The 16,097-nt window shown below is 41.3% G+C and overlaps 1 protein-coding gene across 3 annotated transcripts in view; it reads left to right on the forward strand.

Moving 5' to 3' along the window:
- FILIP1 (filamin A interacting protein 1) overlaps positions 1-16,097 on the forward strand; it is a 249,567-nt gene that overhangs the window by 177,394 nt on the left and 56,076 nt on the right. For all 3 annotated transcript variants that reach the window (XM_012471812.3, XM_012471814.3, XM_012471813.3), the window contains exon 4: positions 4,351-4,529. In XM_012471812.3, the coding sequence (XP_012327235.3) occupies positions 4,351-4,529 (179 nt within the window). The remainder of the gene's footprint in view (positions 1-4,350; positions 4,530-16,097) is intronic.

The following is a 16,097-nucleotide window of genomic DNA, read 5'->3' on the forward strand; positions in this document are numbered from 1 at the left end:
CTTCCACTTCATCCAAGTAGAATCTATATTTCCAAAGTAATAGGTGCCCATTCTACTTTCACTAGTCATTTAATAAAAGCCATTCCTCTACACTGAACCACAGCTTGGATCCTGAAAACCAATAGCTATGTACCTATAGTATCTATGATTAATGAATCTACAGACTCTATAGTTATGGGATGTAGTCTTCAGAGTCTCTGGACAAGCCACAGAGAGCCAAGAAAATAGGCTACTTCTGTTCTCTCTTAGGAGCTTGATGTAGTTGCAAACAAAACAACAAGAAACAGCATCTGGTACAGCTGATCTTTTCCTACTTATGTTATTCTTATATCCAAAACTCAAAATTAACAGCTAAAATCTCACACACTAATGATTTATAGCAGAAGAATTTACAGCCTCTGCAGTCTAAAGTCTGGATCAGCAGCTCTGCCTAAGAAACTCACAGTATATATCAATGCCTCAGTAACTTATGCATTAAGAGATGAACAGATTGCTTTCCTGATAATGTAATTACTGTTGTAGTCAAGCTGTGCTAGTGTTGGTGAAGTGAACATTACCCACAAAGACTTCAGCCACCTACTCCAGTAACTTAGTCCAGAACTGCAGCTATTGCACAGCCGGTCTCAAAAATCCACATGGACAGATGTAACAAGGCTAAGGTCTACCCTCTGACTAGGCAGCCCCAGAACACTTGATATTTCCATATGCTCTTTTTTTCTCCAGATGTCCATGTAATGACTATCTCTTTACATTTCTCAGTCAACCTTCCAATTGATAATGCTACCACCTTCCTCTCCAAAATTCTTTACACGTATTGAGAGATCCTGCAGAAGAGTTTGAGCCTTGAGATCACACTGTATCACTGTATGACAGGTGGAGTAAAAAATAAGAAATGAAAGGTCTGGGCTGCACACATCCAGTTTCCTATTCCAAACAAACTTTCAAATAAGTCACCCCTCCTTCCTTTGGAAGGAGTTGGGTAGGGCCTGAAGAAACAGGGAAAATACTGATCTTCAAATACTTTTCAAAGGATGGAAATTCCTATTTTATGATAAAGCGGAAAGGCTGAAAAAGGGGGGAAAGTTGTTTTTTCTACATTTTCTATGATGATGATGTTTCAGCAGTGCTTGACACGTTCTCAAAATATGTTGAAAATCACATTTGTAGAAACTTGGAAAGTTCTTGGGGAGAATATTTTGTAATAGGGAACAGAGCTATTAAAATGGGAAAACCTCGCATATAGACTGTCCCTGTAAGGCTGCAAAAACTGACCAAGTGTGGTGGCTTATGCCTGTAATCCCAGCACTTCAGGAAGCTGAGGTGGGCAGATGACTTGAGGTGTAGAGTTCAAGACCAGCCCGGCCAACATGGTGAAACCCCATCTCTACTAAAAATACAAAAACTATCTGGTGTGGTGGCAAACACGTGTAATCCCAGCTACTCGGGAAGCTGAGCCAGGAGAATTGCTTGAACCCGGGAGGTGGAGGTTGTAGTGAGCTGAGATTGTGTCATTGCACTCCAGCTTGAACAACAAGAGCAAAACTCCATCTCAAAAACAAGCAAAAAAACTACAAAAATTTATTAGAACATGTAAAAATACAATTAGCAATTCCTGATGATCTCAGATATTATCAGCTACCAATTAACATGGGCTTCTCCAACAGTCTCTATCCGATCATCTGCTCCTAAAGAAAGGAAGTGGAGATCTGGGAAGAAGATAATGTGAGCAGTCTCTCTTTTATTTTGGGCCCCAGAAACGATTCACTCACAATGAACATATCATGCAATCATAGAGAGAACTTCAAGTCCTCCTTGTAACTGAAGGGCAAACAGAAAGCTAAAGGGTATCACACCTATTCCAAAAGTGACTACATAATTGGAAGTAAATCACTCCTCAGTAATTGCATAGCATTTCATAGGTTTAAATGACATATTGGTTGGTTGCTTGTTTGTTATTTTCTTCCCTTATTCCTTCCTGTCTCCATTATTAAGCACAATTATTGGCGTAAAAGAGGTTTTCAATTCCCATTTTTAGACTGCATTCTAGCCTGGGCAATAAAGCAATACTCCCGTTCTCTCTCCCTCTTTATCTTCCTTTTTCTTCCTCTCCTTCATTCTTTTTTTTAAAAAAAAAAAAGAAAGAAAGAAAGTTAAAGGGGAATAGCTCTGATGCTGAGACCCTATGGAGTTACTCTGTAGGGCTTTAGGAAGTTGGTTGTGAGATTGAGAACTGGTTTTAAATATGTGTTTCGACTAGACCAGTGCTTCTCAGTTGAGGTGGTGGTAGATTTTTCCCTCCAGGGAACATTTGGCAATGTCAGGATAGTTTCATTGTCACACAGGAGATGGTGCTTACTGGCATCTAGTGGTCAGAGGCCAGGGATGCTGCTAAACATCCTTAAGTTCACAGCACCCCGAAATAAAGATTTATCTGGCCTTAGCAGTGCCAAAGTTGCGGAACCCTTAACTAGAATTCAAAGGGGAGACTAGGATAGTGAGTTGAATAGGGAAATATCAATAATGAAAGATTCGGTCCAATTTAACAAATACTTACTGAGCACCAACTTTGTACCAGGGCCTGTGCTTAGCACCAGGGACTAAAAAGGTGATCAAGGAATGATCTCTTTAAAATAATATAACCTGGCCAGGCCGAGTGCAGTGGCTCATGACTGTAATCCCAGCACTTTGGGAGGCCAAGGTGGGCGGATCACCTGAGGTCAGGAGTTTGAGACCAGCCTGACCAATGTGGTGAAAACCTGTCTCTACTAAAAATACAAAAATTAGCCAGGCATGGTGACCTGTGCCTGTAATTCCAGCTACTCAGGAGGCTGTGGCAGGAGAATCACTTGAACCCTGGAGGTGGAGATTGCAGCAAGCTGAGGTCGTGCCACTGCACTCTAACCTGGGCAACAGAATGAGATTCCATCTCAAAAAAAAAAAAAAATCTTATAACCCGACCAGAGAAGGTGGCACAAAATCCCAGTAATAATATTTGTGGGTTTTTTTTTCATTTATTATTGTTATTTTTGGTTTTTGAGATGGAGTCTCACTTTGTTGCCCAGGCTGGAGTGTAATGGAGAAATCTCGGCTTACTGCAAACTCCACCTCCCGGGTTCAAGCGATTTTTCTGCCTCGGCTTCCCAAGTGGGATTACAGAAGTCCATCACCACACCTGGCTAATTTTTGTATTTTTAGTAGAGACGGTTTCACCATGTTGGTCAGGCTGGTCTCGAACTCCTAACCTCAAGCGATCTACCCAGCACTTGAACTACCCTCCCAAAGTGCTGGGATTGAACTACCCAGCACTTGATCTACCCTCCCAAAGTGCTGGGATTACAGGCATAAGCCACTGTGCTAGGCCCTTGTAATAATATTTGGTAAGAACTCTTTTAGAGATATGTACTGTCTACAAGTTCTGAAATCCTCCCTATATTTAGCATCCCTTGAAAAAAAGAAAAATTTGGATCCTACATATACTTTTCCTAGAAATGCACATAGCTGCAAGCTTTAAAAACAGATTGTGATGAAAATTACTTTCCAGGGGAGAAGTCTGATGCATGTACATGCTGAGATCTTAATTTTTCTATTAGGAAGGATGTTATCCTCTTTCTGAGTATGGAGCTTTGTGCTATCTCATTAAAACCGTGAAAGAGTTGTTCTCCTGCAAGTTTAGGAACCCAGTTGACCAATAAACAAATAAAAAAGAGTTTTAATTTTATCAGGTAAGAGAGCATTAAAATCACAATGAGAGAACACTACACACCCACCAAAATGGCTACAAATTTTAAAAATACTAAATGTTGACAAAGATGTAGGACAATCAAAACTCCTAAACATTAGTTGTGGGAGTGTAAATGGGTACAGCCTCTTTGGGAAGTTGCTTGGCAATATCTAATAAAGCTACATATACACATATCCTATGACCCATATTTCACTCATAGGTATACACCCGACACATATGCTTATGTGTTCACTAAAGAATATGTATCAGAGTTTTCAGAACAGCATTATTTGTAATAGATCCAAGCTAGAAACTACGCAAATGGTCATCAACAGCAGTATGGATAAAATTGTGGTATATCCCAATCTCCGAGAAAGGAAAAAAGTTTAGGAACCATACATATGCTTACAAAAAAGCCAGAAAGCCAGAAGTTACTGCAGCATTATTATGGTTGGTTTACATAGCCAATCGGCATAAAGAAACTGATACAGTGGGGGCAAGTGGTGGTGAATACCAGACTCTGTTCTCGCTTTCAGGTAATATATCACTAGATCCATGTTGACAAACTATTTAGAGTCCTATGCAAATGCAATAAAATACTAAGCTCTTTCCCATGTTTGCTTATTCAGCTGGACAGACTTGAGGAAAAACAGAAAGAAACCTACCGGCGCATGCTAGAGCAGCTGTTGCTGGCCGAGAAGTGTCACAGGCGCACAGTGTATGAGTTAGAGAACGAGAAGCATAAACACACTGACTACATGAACAAGAGCGACGACTTCACCAACCTGCTGGAGCAGGAGCGGGAGAGGTAATGTGCACACACACCACCGGTCACATCTGAATACCCTTAGTGCTTTCATGTCTGGCCCTCTCTTCAGGGATCAGTCTTTCATCCAAGGGCACTGTGGACAGGTGCCCAGGGTCTAATGCCAGTTTCTGAATGGGTGGTAACCACAGCGAATGATACTGAATTTTACCTGAGATTATTACATGAATGTTTGGGGGTTGCATATAGGTAGGGTGTCACATTCCCACAAGGATGTTAAAAGCAATAAAACCGTAAAGCTGGAAAGAAACTCGAAGACTTTATATTTAAACTTGATCAGTGAAGCACCTACATTTGAAAAGTCTCTCTACACATTGCTTTCTATTTGAAATAATCTAGTTTTATCCTTGGGGTGGAAATCTGCTTTTTCAGGAAGGCAAATTCTTAAACTTAACCATTATAAATGAATCCTATTCACTTTTAATACCAGAATAGAAAATATTAGTATTTGGCTGTGTATAAATAACTTAATGACCAGAACTACCTCCTTAACTTCCTAAGGGCTGCATAACTCTTAAAACTTGAGGTTAAAAAAAAAAATAGAAATCCAGAGTTTATTGAGCCCTGATGTTTATTCTTGCAGGTATTTATTTAGTCTTCTAGGATCAGGGATTGCCACAATTGAAGCAGAGACCCCAAATTGAAAAGTTTTGTAATACACTCTTCCATACTATCTGTTTTTTTTCCAGTACCTTTTAACTTATTATCCTCCTTCTCTTTCCTAGGACAAATGGTTATGTCTGTGAATTCCACAGACTTTGAAACCAATGACATTGAACGTCCATGCTTTGAGTTACCAAGCATATTTGCTTTTGTGTTTAGGGCTTGCAAATTGAGATCCGCTAGGGAACAGCTTTGCCTAGCCCAGCTTTATTATCTATTTAGACACAAAAAAGAGATCTACTTTTCCCAGATTAGTGTATATATGAGAAGAAGCTATCACAATTAGACAGTAAATAAAAGCATAAAATAGAACAGGTTTGGGTTACACATTTTTAAAAAAAATTATTGGTAATGTTTATTTATTATTGGATTCGGTACATCCCTTGGGGAAGGAGAAATGTGAACAATGGCTAAATTGTTATGTACTATATCCCAGACTTGTGGTTTATAATATTTGTCTTAAGTTCCTGTTAAGCTAAGGTTAACTAGCATTATGTTTGAACACGTAGACTAACTGATTTGACACCCTGGAGTAACCAGTGAGATAAATCCTACCTCCTCAACCTCCAAGAACTTTTCCAACCTAAGCTACAGATACTGCAAACAAGATTTTAAGGACAGTATAAATTACATATACAGTCATGTGTCACTTAATGAAGGGGATACATACTTAGAAATCCATCATTAGGTGATTGCATCATTGTGTGAACATTAAGAGTACTCTTACACAAACCTAGATGGTATAGCCAACTGCACACCTGGGCTATATGGCACAGCCTATTACTCTTAGGGTACAAACCTGTACAGCATGTTACTCTACTGAATTCTGCAGGCAACTATAACAGAATCATAAGTATTTGTGTATCTAAACATATCAAAGCTACAGTAAAAATATGGTATTATAATCTTATGGGATTCAGGGGGGAAATGGCAGTGAATACCAGGCTCACTGTTCACCCTTTAAGTTAATAAAGCACTAGACCCATGTCAACACATTATTTAGAGTCCTATGCAAATGAAATAAAATATTAAGTGTATAATGAATATTAATGGTAATGAACATAAAAGTACTCTGTGGTGCCCAGGCGTGGTGGCTCACGCCTGTAATCCCAGCACTTTGGGAGGTCAAGGTGGGTGGATCACCTGAGGTGAGGAGTTCAAGACCAGCCTGGCCAATGTGGAGAAACCTGTTTCTACTAAAAATACAAAAATTAGCAAGGCATGGTGGTGCAAGCCTGTAATCCCAGCTACTCAGCCTGAAGCAGGAGAATGGATTGAACCGGGGAGGAAGAGGTTACTGTGAGCTGAAGCCATTGCACTCTAGCCTGGGCAACAAGAGCGAAACTCTGTCTTAGAAAAAAAAAGTACTCTGTGAACTATCACACTCTCTATCATGTGTTATTATTTCAATTACTCTCACAGAACACAAAAATTAAGAAAAAAAAACAAAGAAAAACAAACAACTGGAATAAGTACGTTCACTCCATCTACACACTTTAATTGAACAAACAACTCCAAAGGTGAACTAGTGCTGCCCAGGCACACTGCTGTCATATATGCAGTCCCTTGTTGACAGAAATGCTGTTAGGTGGCACATAACTCTATCTACAACAATCACCTGGTTAGGTGTCCTGTGTTGGAAAGTGGTCAGGTAAAAAAGTAGCAACTTGTATTGACTTTTTAGAATATTGAAAATCAAGTAATTCTAAGAGCACCTGTGTGAATTATTTTTCATTACCTTGTAAATGATTTGATTTAGAACCAGATATTTGTCTTTTCTTCAGTTTCCCACCTAAGCTAAATGCCGGAGGTAGCATAAGTTCACTTACAGTCATTGGTTTAATAAAAGTATGTTGATGAAGATGGCCGCTTAGGAGGAAGTCAGGATTGCAGCTCCGAGAGAAGGCGCAGAGGGTGAGTGGATGCCGCATTTCCAGACGGATTTTTACTGCCCACAGACCAGGAGATTCACAGGAGGAGAAGCCCCAAGGATCGCCAGTGCCGCTGGTTTGAGCGGCGTGGCCGCTCAGCCTACGCCCTGGGGCGGGGGGCAGTGGCTTCTTATGCAGAGTGAGAGAGACAGAGTTCCCTCTGAGCCAGCAAGGGGAGCTGAAGCAGGGAGTCAAGCCAGGAGACCCCCGGGCAAGGACGCGCCACGAATCTCAGAGCCGCTGCTTTGGCTGATGCAGTGGCACACAGGGCAGCGGATTTTAACAGCCCACAGACCGGGAGATTCACAGGCGGAGAAGCTCCACGGGTTCCCAGCGCCGCTGGTTGGACCGGAGCAGCCGCTCGGCCTGCACCGGGGGCAGGGAGCAGCAGCTCCTTGAGCAAAGTGAACGAGACTGTGTCCCCTCTGGGCCAGCAAGGGGAGCTGAGGCAAGGAGGCAAGGCAAGAGATTCCCAGGCAAAGAGGGCCCCACTGGAAACACGGCTGAACCCGGGACGGTCCAGCTCTGTGGGGGAGGGGCATCCTCCATCGGGAAACACCCTGCAGTTCCCGGGGCAATTTGCTGTAACCAAGACAACCCGCCACTACAGAGACTCCGTCACTACAGGGGCGGGCCAGCATAGCGGAAGCAGTTCTAACTACACCCTTATAAACAGGACTGCAGGGAAGCTCACATGGAAGCCGGGTGGAGCCCACAGCAGCTCAGCGAAGCCTCTGCAGGCTGAGTGTGACTAGACTGCCACCTTGTGGGCAGGGAAAACGGTAGCAACACAGCTGAAAAGCATAAAGCCCTAACCCCCTGGGCCAGAACACCTGGGGGGAAGAAAAGGGGGTTTATGAGTTCAGCTGCTGCAGACTTAAAATTACCAAAATCAGAAAGACAGCAACTACAAAGTCAATAGGCAGATAAATCCACAAAGATGGGAAGAAACCAGCGCAAAAAGGATGAAAACACCCAAAACCAGAACACCTCTCCTCCTACAAGGCAGCATAACTCCTCACCAGCACGGGAACAAGACTGGACGGAGAATGAGTGTGATGAAATGACAGAATCAGCTTTCAGAAAATGGATAATAAGAAACTTCTGTGAGCTAAAAGAACATGTTCTAACCCAATGCAAAGAAACTAAGAACCTTGAAAAAAGACTTGATGAAATGCTAACGAGAATGGACAACTTAGAGAGGAATATGAGTGAATTGATGGAGCTGAAAAACACAACACGAGAACTTCACGAAGCATGCACAAGTTTCAACAGCCGAATTGACCAAGCAGAAGAAAGGATATCAGAAGTCGAAGATCAACTCAATGATATAAAATGAGAAGGGAAGATTAGAGAAAACAAGGTAAAAAGGAATGAACAGAGTCAACAAGAAATATAGGACTACGTGAAAAGACCTAATCTACGTTTCATAGGTATACCTGAATGTGACGAAGAGAATGCATCCAAGCTGGAAAATACTCTTCAGGATATTATCCAGGAAAACTTCCCCAACCTAGCAAGGCAGGCCAATATTCAAGTCCAGGAAATACAGAGAACACCACAAAGATATTCCTCTAGAAGGGCAACCCCAAGGCACATAATCCTCAGATTCACCAGGGTTGAAATGAAGGAGAAAATACTAAGGGCAGCCAGAGAGAAAGGTTGGGTTACCCACAAAGGGAAACCCATCAGACTCACAGCAGATCTCTCAGCAGAAATCCTACAGGCCAGAAGAGAGTGGGGGCCGATATTCAACATCCTTAAAGAAAAGAACTTTCAACCCAGAATTTCATATCCAGCCAAACTAAGCTTCATAAGTGAAGGAAAAATAAAATCCTTTGTGAACAAGCAAGTACTCACAGATTTCATCACCACCAGACCAGCTTTACAAGAGCTCCTGAAGGAGACACTACACATAGAAAAAAAACAACCAGCACCAGCCACTCCAAAAATGCACGAAATGGTAAAGAGCAGCAACACAATGAAGAATCTGCATCAACCAATGGGCAAAGCAACCAGCTAGCATCAAAATGACATGATCAAACTCACACATAACAATATTAACCCTAAATGTAAATAGACTAAATGCCCCAATCAAAAGACACAGACTGGCAAATTGGATAAAAAGCCAAAACCCATCAGTGTGCTGTATCCAGGAAACCCACCTCACATGCAAGGATACACAAAGGCTCAAAATAAAGGGATGAAGGAAGATTTACCAAGCAAATGGAGAGCAAAAAAAAGCAGGAGTTGCAATACTCATCTCTGATAAAATAGACTTTAAAGCAACAAAGATCAAAAGAGACAAAGAAGGACATTACATAATGGTAAAAGGATCAATGCAACAAGAAGAGCTAACGATCCTAAATATATATGCATCCAATACAGGAGCACCCAGATACATAAGGCAAGTTCTTAAAGACTTGCAAAGAGACTTAGACTCCCACACATTAATAGTGGGAGACTTCAACACACCATTGTCAATATTAGACAGATCAATGAGACAGAAAATTAACAAGGATATCCAGGACTTGAACTCAGACCTGGAACAAGCAAACCTAATAGACATTTACAGAACTCTCCAGCCCAAATCCACAGAATATACATTCTTCTCAGCACCACATCACACCTACTCTAAAATTGACCACATAATTGGAAGTAAATCACTCCTCAGCAAATGCAAAAGAACAGAAACCATAACAAACAGTCTCTCAGACCACAGTGCAATCAAGTTAGAACTCAGAATTCAGAAGCCAACCCAGAACCGCACAGCCTCATGGAAATTGAACAACTTACTCCTGAATGTTGACTGGATAAACACTGAAATGAAGGCAGAAATAAAGATGTTCTTCGAAACCAACGAGAACGAAGACACCACATACCAGAATCTCTGGGACACATTTAAAGCAGTCTCTAGAGGAAAATATATAGCAATAAGTGCCCACATGAGAAGAAAGGAGAGAACTAAAATTGACACCCTATCATCAAAATTGAAAGAGCTAGAGGAGCAAGATCAAAAAAAACTCAAAACCTAGCAGAAGACAAGAAATAACTAAGATCAAAGCAGAATTGAAGGAGATAGAGACACGAAAAACCCTACAAAAAATCAATAAATCTAGGAGCTGGTTTTTTGAAAAGATCAACAAAATAGACAGACCACTAGGCAGACTAATAAAAAAGAAAAGAGAGAATAACCAAATAGATGCAATAAAAAATGATAAAGGGGATATCACCACAGATGCCACAGAAATTCAAACCATCATCAGAGATTATTACAAACAACTCTATGCACATAAATTAGAATACCTGGAAGAAATGGATAAATTCCTGGACAGTAGCCTCCTCCCATGCCTAAACCAGGAAGAAGTCGAAACCCTGAATAGACCAATAACAAGGTCCGAAGTCGAGGCAGCAATTAAGAGCCTACCACCCAAAAAAAGCCCAGGCCCAGATGGTTTCACAGCCGAATTCTACCAGACATACAAAGAGGAACTGGTACCATTCCTACTGAAACTATTCCAAATAATCCAAAAAGAGGGAATCCTTCCCAAATCATTTTATGAGACCAACATCATCCTAATACCAAAACCTGGCAGAGACTCCACAAGAAAAGAAAACTACAGGCCAATATCCATGATGAACATAGATGCAAAAATCTTCAATAAAATACTGGCAAGCCGACTACAACAGCACATCAAAAAGCTTATCCACCATGATCAAGTAGGATTCATCCCGGGGATGCAAGGCTGGTTCAATATACGCAAGTCTATAAATGTAATTCACCACATAAACAGAACCAAAAACAAAAACCACATGATTATCCCAATTGATGCAGAGAAGGCCTTCAACAAAATTCAACAGCCCTTTATGCTAAAAACTCCCAATAAACTAGGTATCGACGGAACGTATCTCAAAATAATAAAAGCTATTTATGACAAACCGACAGCCAATATCATACTGAATGGGCAAAAACTGGAAGGATTCCCTTTGAAATCTGGCACTAGACAAGGATGCCCTCTCTCACCACTCCTATTCAATATAGTACTGGAAGTTCTAGCCAGAGCAATCAGGCAAGAAAAAGAAATAAAGGGTATTCGATTAGGAAAGGAGGAAGTCAAATTGTCTCTATTTGCAGACGACATGATTGTATACCTAGAAGACCCTATCACCTCAGCCCAAAATCTCCTGAAACTGATAAGCAACTTCAGCAAAGTCTCAGGATACAAAATCAATGTGCAAAAATCACAAGCATTCCTTGACACCAAAAACAGACTTAAAGAGAGCCAAATCAAGAACGAACTGCCATTCACAATTGCTACAAAGAGAATAAAATACCTAGGAATACAACTAACAAGGAACATAAAGGACCTCTTCAAGGAGAACTACAAATCACTGCTCAACGAAATAAGAGAGGACACAAACAGATGGAGAAACATTCCATGTTCATGGTTAGGAAGAATTAATATCGTGAAAATGGCCATACTGCCCAAAGTAATTTACAGATTCAATGCTATCCCCATCAAGCTACCAATGACCTTCATCACAGAACTGGAAAAAACCACCTTAAGCTTCATATGGAACCAAAAGAGAGCCCGCATAGCCAAGTCAATTCTAAGCAAAAAGAACAAAGTGGGAGGCATCACACTACCGGACATCAAACTATACTACAAGGCTACAGTAATCAAAACAGCATGGTACTGGTACCAAAACAGAGATATAGACCAATGGAACAGAACAGAGGCGTTGGAGGCGACACAACATATCTACAACCACCCGATCTTTGACAAACCTGATAAAAACAAGCAATGGGGAAAGGATTCCCTGTTCAATAAGTGGTGTTGGGAAAACTGGCTAGCCATATGCAGAAAGCAGAAACTCGACCCCTTCCTGACACCTTACACTAAAATTGACTCCAGATGGATTAAAGACTTAAACATAAGACGTAACACCATAAAAACACTAGAAGGAAACCTAGGCAAAACCATTCAGGACATAGGCGTAGGCAAGGACTTTATGACCAAAACACCAAAAGCATTGGCAACAAAAGCCAAAATAGACAAATGGGACCTAATCAAACTCCACAGCTTCTGCACAGTAAAAGAAACAGTCAATAGAGTGAATCGGCAACCAACAGAATGGGAAAAAATTTTTGCAGCCTACCCGTCTGACAAAGGGCTGATATCCAGAATTTACAACGAGCTAAAAAAGATTTACGAGTAAAAAACAAGCCCATTCAAAAATGGGCGAAGGATATGAACAGATACTTTACAAAAGAAGACATACATGAGGCCAACAAACATATGAAAAAATGCTCATCATCACTGGTCATCAGAGAAATGCAAATCAAAACTACATTGAGATACCATCTCACGCCAGTTAGAATGGCGATCATTAAAAAATCTGGAGAAAACAGATGCTGGAGAGGATGTGGAGAAATAGGAACACTTTTACACTGTTGGTGGGAGTGTAAATTAGTTCAACCACTGTGGAAAACAGTGTGGCAATTCCTCAAGGACTTAGAAATAGAAATTCCATTTGACCCAGCAATCCCATTATTGGGCATATATCCAAAGGATTATAAATCGTTCTACTATAAGGACACATGCACACGAATGTTCATTGCACAAAGACCTGGAACCAGCCCAAATGCCCATTGATGATAGACTGGACAGGAAAAATATGGCACATATACACCATGGAATATTATGCAGCCATTAAAAACGAGGAGTTCACATCCTTCGTAGGGACATGGATGAACCTGGAAACCATCATTCTCAGCAAACTGACACAAGAACACAAAATCAAACACCACATGTTCTCACTCATAGATGGGTGTTGAACAAGGAGAACACATGGACACAGGGAGGGGAGCACTATACACGGGGGTCTGTTGGGGGGAGGGGGGACAGCGGGGGGGTGGGGAGTTGGGGAGGGATAGCATTGGGAGAAATGCCAGATATAGGTGAAGGGGAGGGAGGCAGCAAATCATACTGCCACGTATGCACCTATGCAACAACCTTACATGTTTTTTGCATGTACCCCAAAACCTAAAATGCAATTAAAAAAATAAAATAAAATAAAAGTATGTTGACAAAGTGACCGTACTTATGCAGGATGTTTATTTTTCTTTGTTTTTTGTTTTCCTAATTTTTGGTTCTGTGAGAGTAATTGAAAATAACATGTTAGAGGGCATGATAGTTCACAGAATGCTTTTATATTCATTATCCACTAAGCCTATGCAGGATGTGTTGATTTACTACCTTCATGTTGATCAACTCTAGATGAACAATTTCAATCTCCTCCCTCTTGTAGAAGTTGTTTAATTCTATTAAAACGATTACAACAGCCTTTCCTGAGCAAAATGCTATATAGAAAGTTTTAAAAGTTAAAAAAAAAAAATCTTTTAAAAAATTACCCTAACATGCTTTTGATACTTTCATCAGCCCCACTGGGCTATGTTACCAAACTTTCACGTTTTAGGTAAGAATTCACTAAGAGACCTTGACTCTCACTTAATTTTCATACCACTTTATGTTTTAAAATAATTTTTTGTGGAATCAATTATACTTTAGTGCTTAAATCTTTTCTTTTTCTGTCAACATTTTATCTCAGCTCAACATTCTGACTGACCACCAGTGCACACACCGTGGGCACTCTCTGACAGACACTTTGTTCTAAATTAAACATCCCCAGTAGGACCCGATAACCTAAGTTGGTGTCTCTGAATTTCTCTGCCATCTGAGGCGTCCACCGTGACTTGCTTGCCGAGTTCCCGGGGTAGCAAAGTCTTTGGGATTTTTCAAAGGTCAAGCCTGGGATTCCTGCTACTCTTTGGAAACAGCCCTGCTAAATCTGCTTTGGGTTAAATCCTCTTTTTGAAGTAAGCGGTCATAATTAGATCTACTTATGAGAGCTGGCAGGAGGCTGACCCCGAGGCTTTCTTTCCCTCGGGCCAAGTCGCTGGGGAGCCCCTCCCCAGCGCGTACCGTGGACCCCGGACCTTGGCCGGGTCGCCGCATCCCTGGGGCTCTGCCAGAGCCCCGAACTGTCCAGGAGGCCCCCGCTGAGGCGCGCAATGCGGCCATGGCACCTGCAGGGGAAGCTGGACTTCAGCTAATAAGGAAACGGCATTTCTGAGAACAAGTGGGAGTCCTTGTGTCCTATAGATTGTTCCAAGTCCTTTGTTTGCTTTTTGTTTCGCACTCCCTTCCCCTTCTCCCAAAAAGACCCTGTGAGCAAAAAGCAGAGCCAAGAACTTTGCTTCGGAAACACTTCCCTTTCTACTGTGAACATGAGTAAGGGAAGAAAGTGAAGCTTGAGATAAGCCTGAGTGGTTTTCTCCTTATAATCACTCACTCAGCTGCTGTAATCACCACCGCAGGTGGCGAGACTCTGCAGGCTGTCTCTATTCCAGGCGGCTTATTGATTTGGTGGTGGAGGGGTCAGGTTGGGGCAGAGCAGGGACTCTCCTGGCACCAGGAGTGTCTCAGTTGCATTCTCCACATTTGTCCTGCTCTGTAGGGGTTTCTCACCTCTTCCAGAAAAATAGTTAAAGATAGCAAAAACGAACCCAGGCACACAGGATCAGTAGTAGCTGTTGATAAGCCATCCAGATTCAGATGTTTGATGAAGCCAGGAATCTGAGGCTCTGAATATTGCAAAAGATTTTGAGATCAGCCCTTTCAAATACCTCATTCTACAGGCGGAGACATTAAGTCCTAGAACAATTATGTAACCCAACCAAAATCACATAGTGCAGGCCACTACTCTAGCACTTTTGTGCAAGTGAATACTTTGTGCAAATGGTTTATGTTTCATTTTTGTGTGTAGGTTCCCCACCCCCACCCTCTTATATCCAAACTATGGCACAAAATTTTAAAAGGCAGAATGACGGTTATCATGAAGATATAAGAACAGAGATATTAGGACCAGTGGTGTCTCTAGAGTGTCAAGGTAGAAGCTTTGGCATAGCGGTCTCTCGGAAGGAGCAGCCTGGGACTTGTTTTGAAGTTGAATCTGAATAGCATATACAGTGTTTTACTTAGCTTGCATTCTATTTCGAGTAGTTATCATGGAAGGCTAATGATATTTATGGGGGCACTTGATAAAACCCTCCTCCAAATTAACTCCCTTGTTTTGCCACTGACCTAGACCCTATAAATGTAAAAACTATATAAATTGCTGGGCGCGGTGGCTCAAGCCTGTAATCCTAGCACTTTGGGAGGCTGAGGCAGGAGAATCACCTGAGGTCAGGAGTTCGAGATCAGCCTGACAAACATGGAGAAACCCTATCTCTACTACAAATACAAAAAATCAGCCAGGTGTGGTGGCGCATGCCTGTAATCTGCTGCTCAGGAGCTGCTCAGGAGGCTGAGGCAGGAGAATTACTTGAACCCGGAAGGCACAGGTTGCGGTGAGTCGAGATCCTGCCACCACACTCTAGCCTGGGCAATAAGAGTAAAACTCAGTCTCAAAAAAAGAAAAAGAAAACTATATAAATTATTTTTCACTTTTCAGGAACTGCTAAATTCGTCTTGTATAAAAATTCCACAAATTAAGTACCTAAAATGGGCAATATATTGTTCTAGGCTTCCTTTATTCTAAGTCAACAACCCGTGATCATAATTTGTTACCATCATTTACTGCACATTTGTTTTTACAAATAGTTATAGTCCCAAATTAAAAAGAGAAAACACCATTTAAAAATGCATTGGCTTAATTAGCACTGTTAATAATAAAGGTAAAAATTTTTTTATTGCATTAATTCAGGCTGGGTAAAGAAACCTCCCTTGTCTAAATGCTATATTTGATTTGGTCCGTATTTCAAGTCAACTTGACTTTTAAAGGCATAATTCTGGGCACATGAGATCACCTTCAGAGTTTGTACTTTATCCTCTGCCTGAACTGCAAGACTTGTGATTTTAATCTTAAGCTTCACTAGGGCTGCTCCAAGAAT

This window comes from Aotus nancymaae, unplaced genomic scaffold (genome assembly GCF_030222135.1).
Source record: "Aotus nancymaae isolate 86718 unplaced genomic scaffold, 86718_ANA_hifiasm-v0.15.2.pri h1tg000040l, whole genome shotgun sequence".
In the NCBI taxonomy this organism is placed as follows: Eukaryota; Metazoa; Chordata; class Mammalia; order Primates; family Aotidae; genus Aotus; species Aotus nancymaae.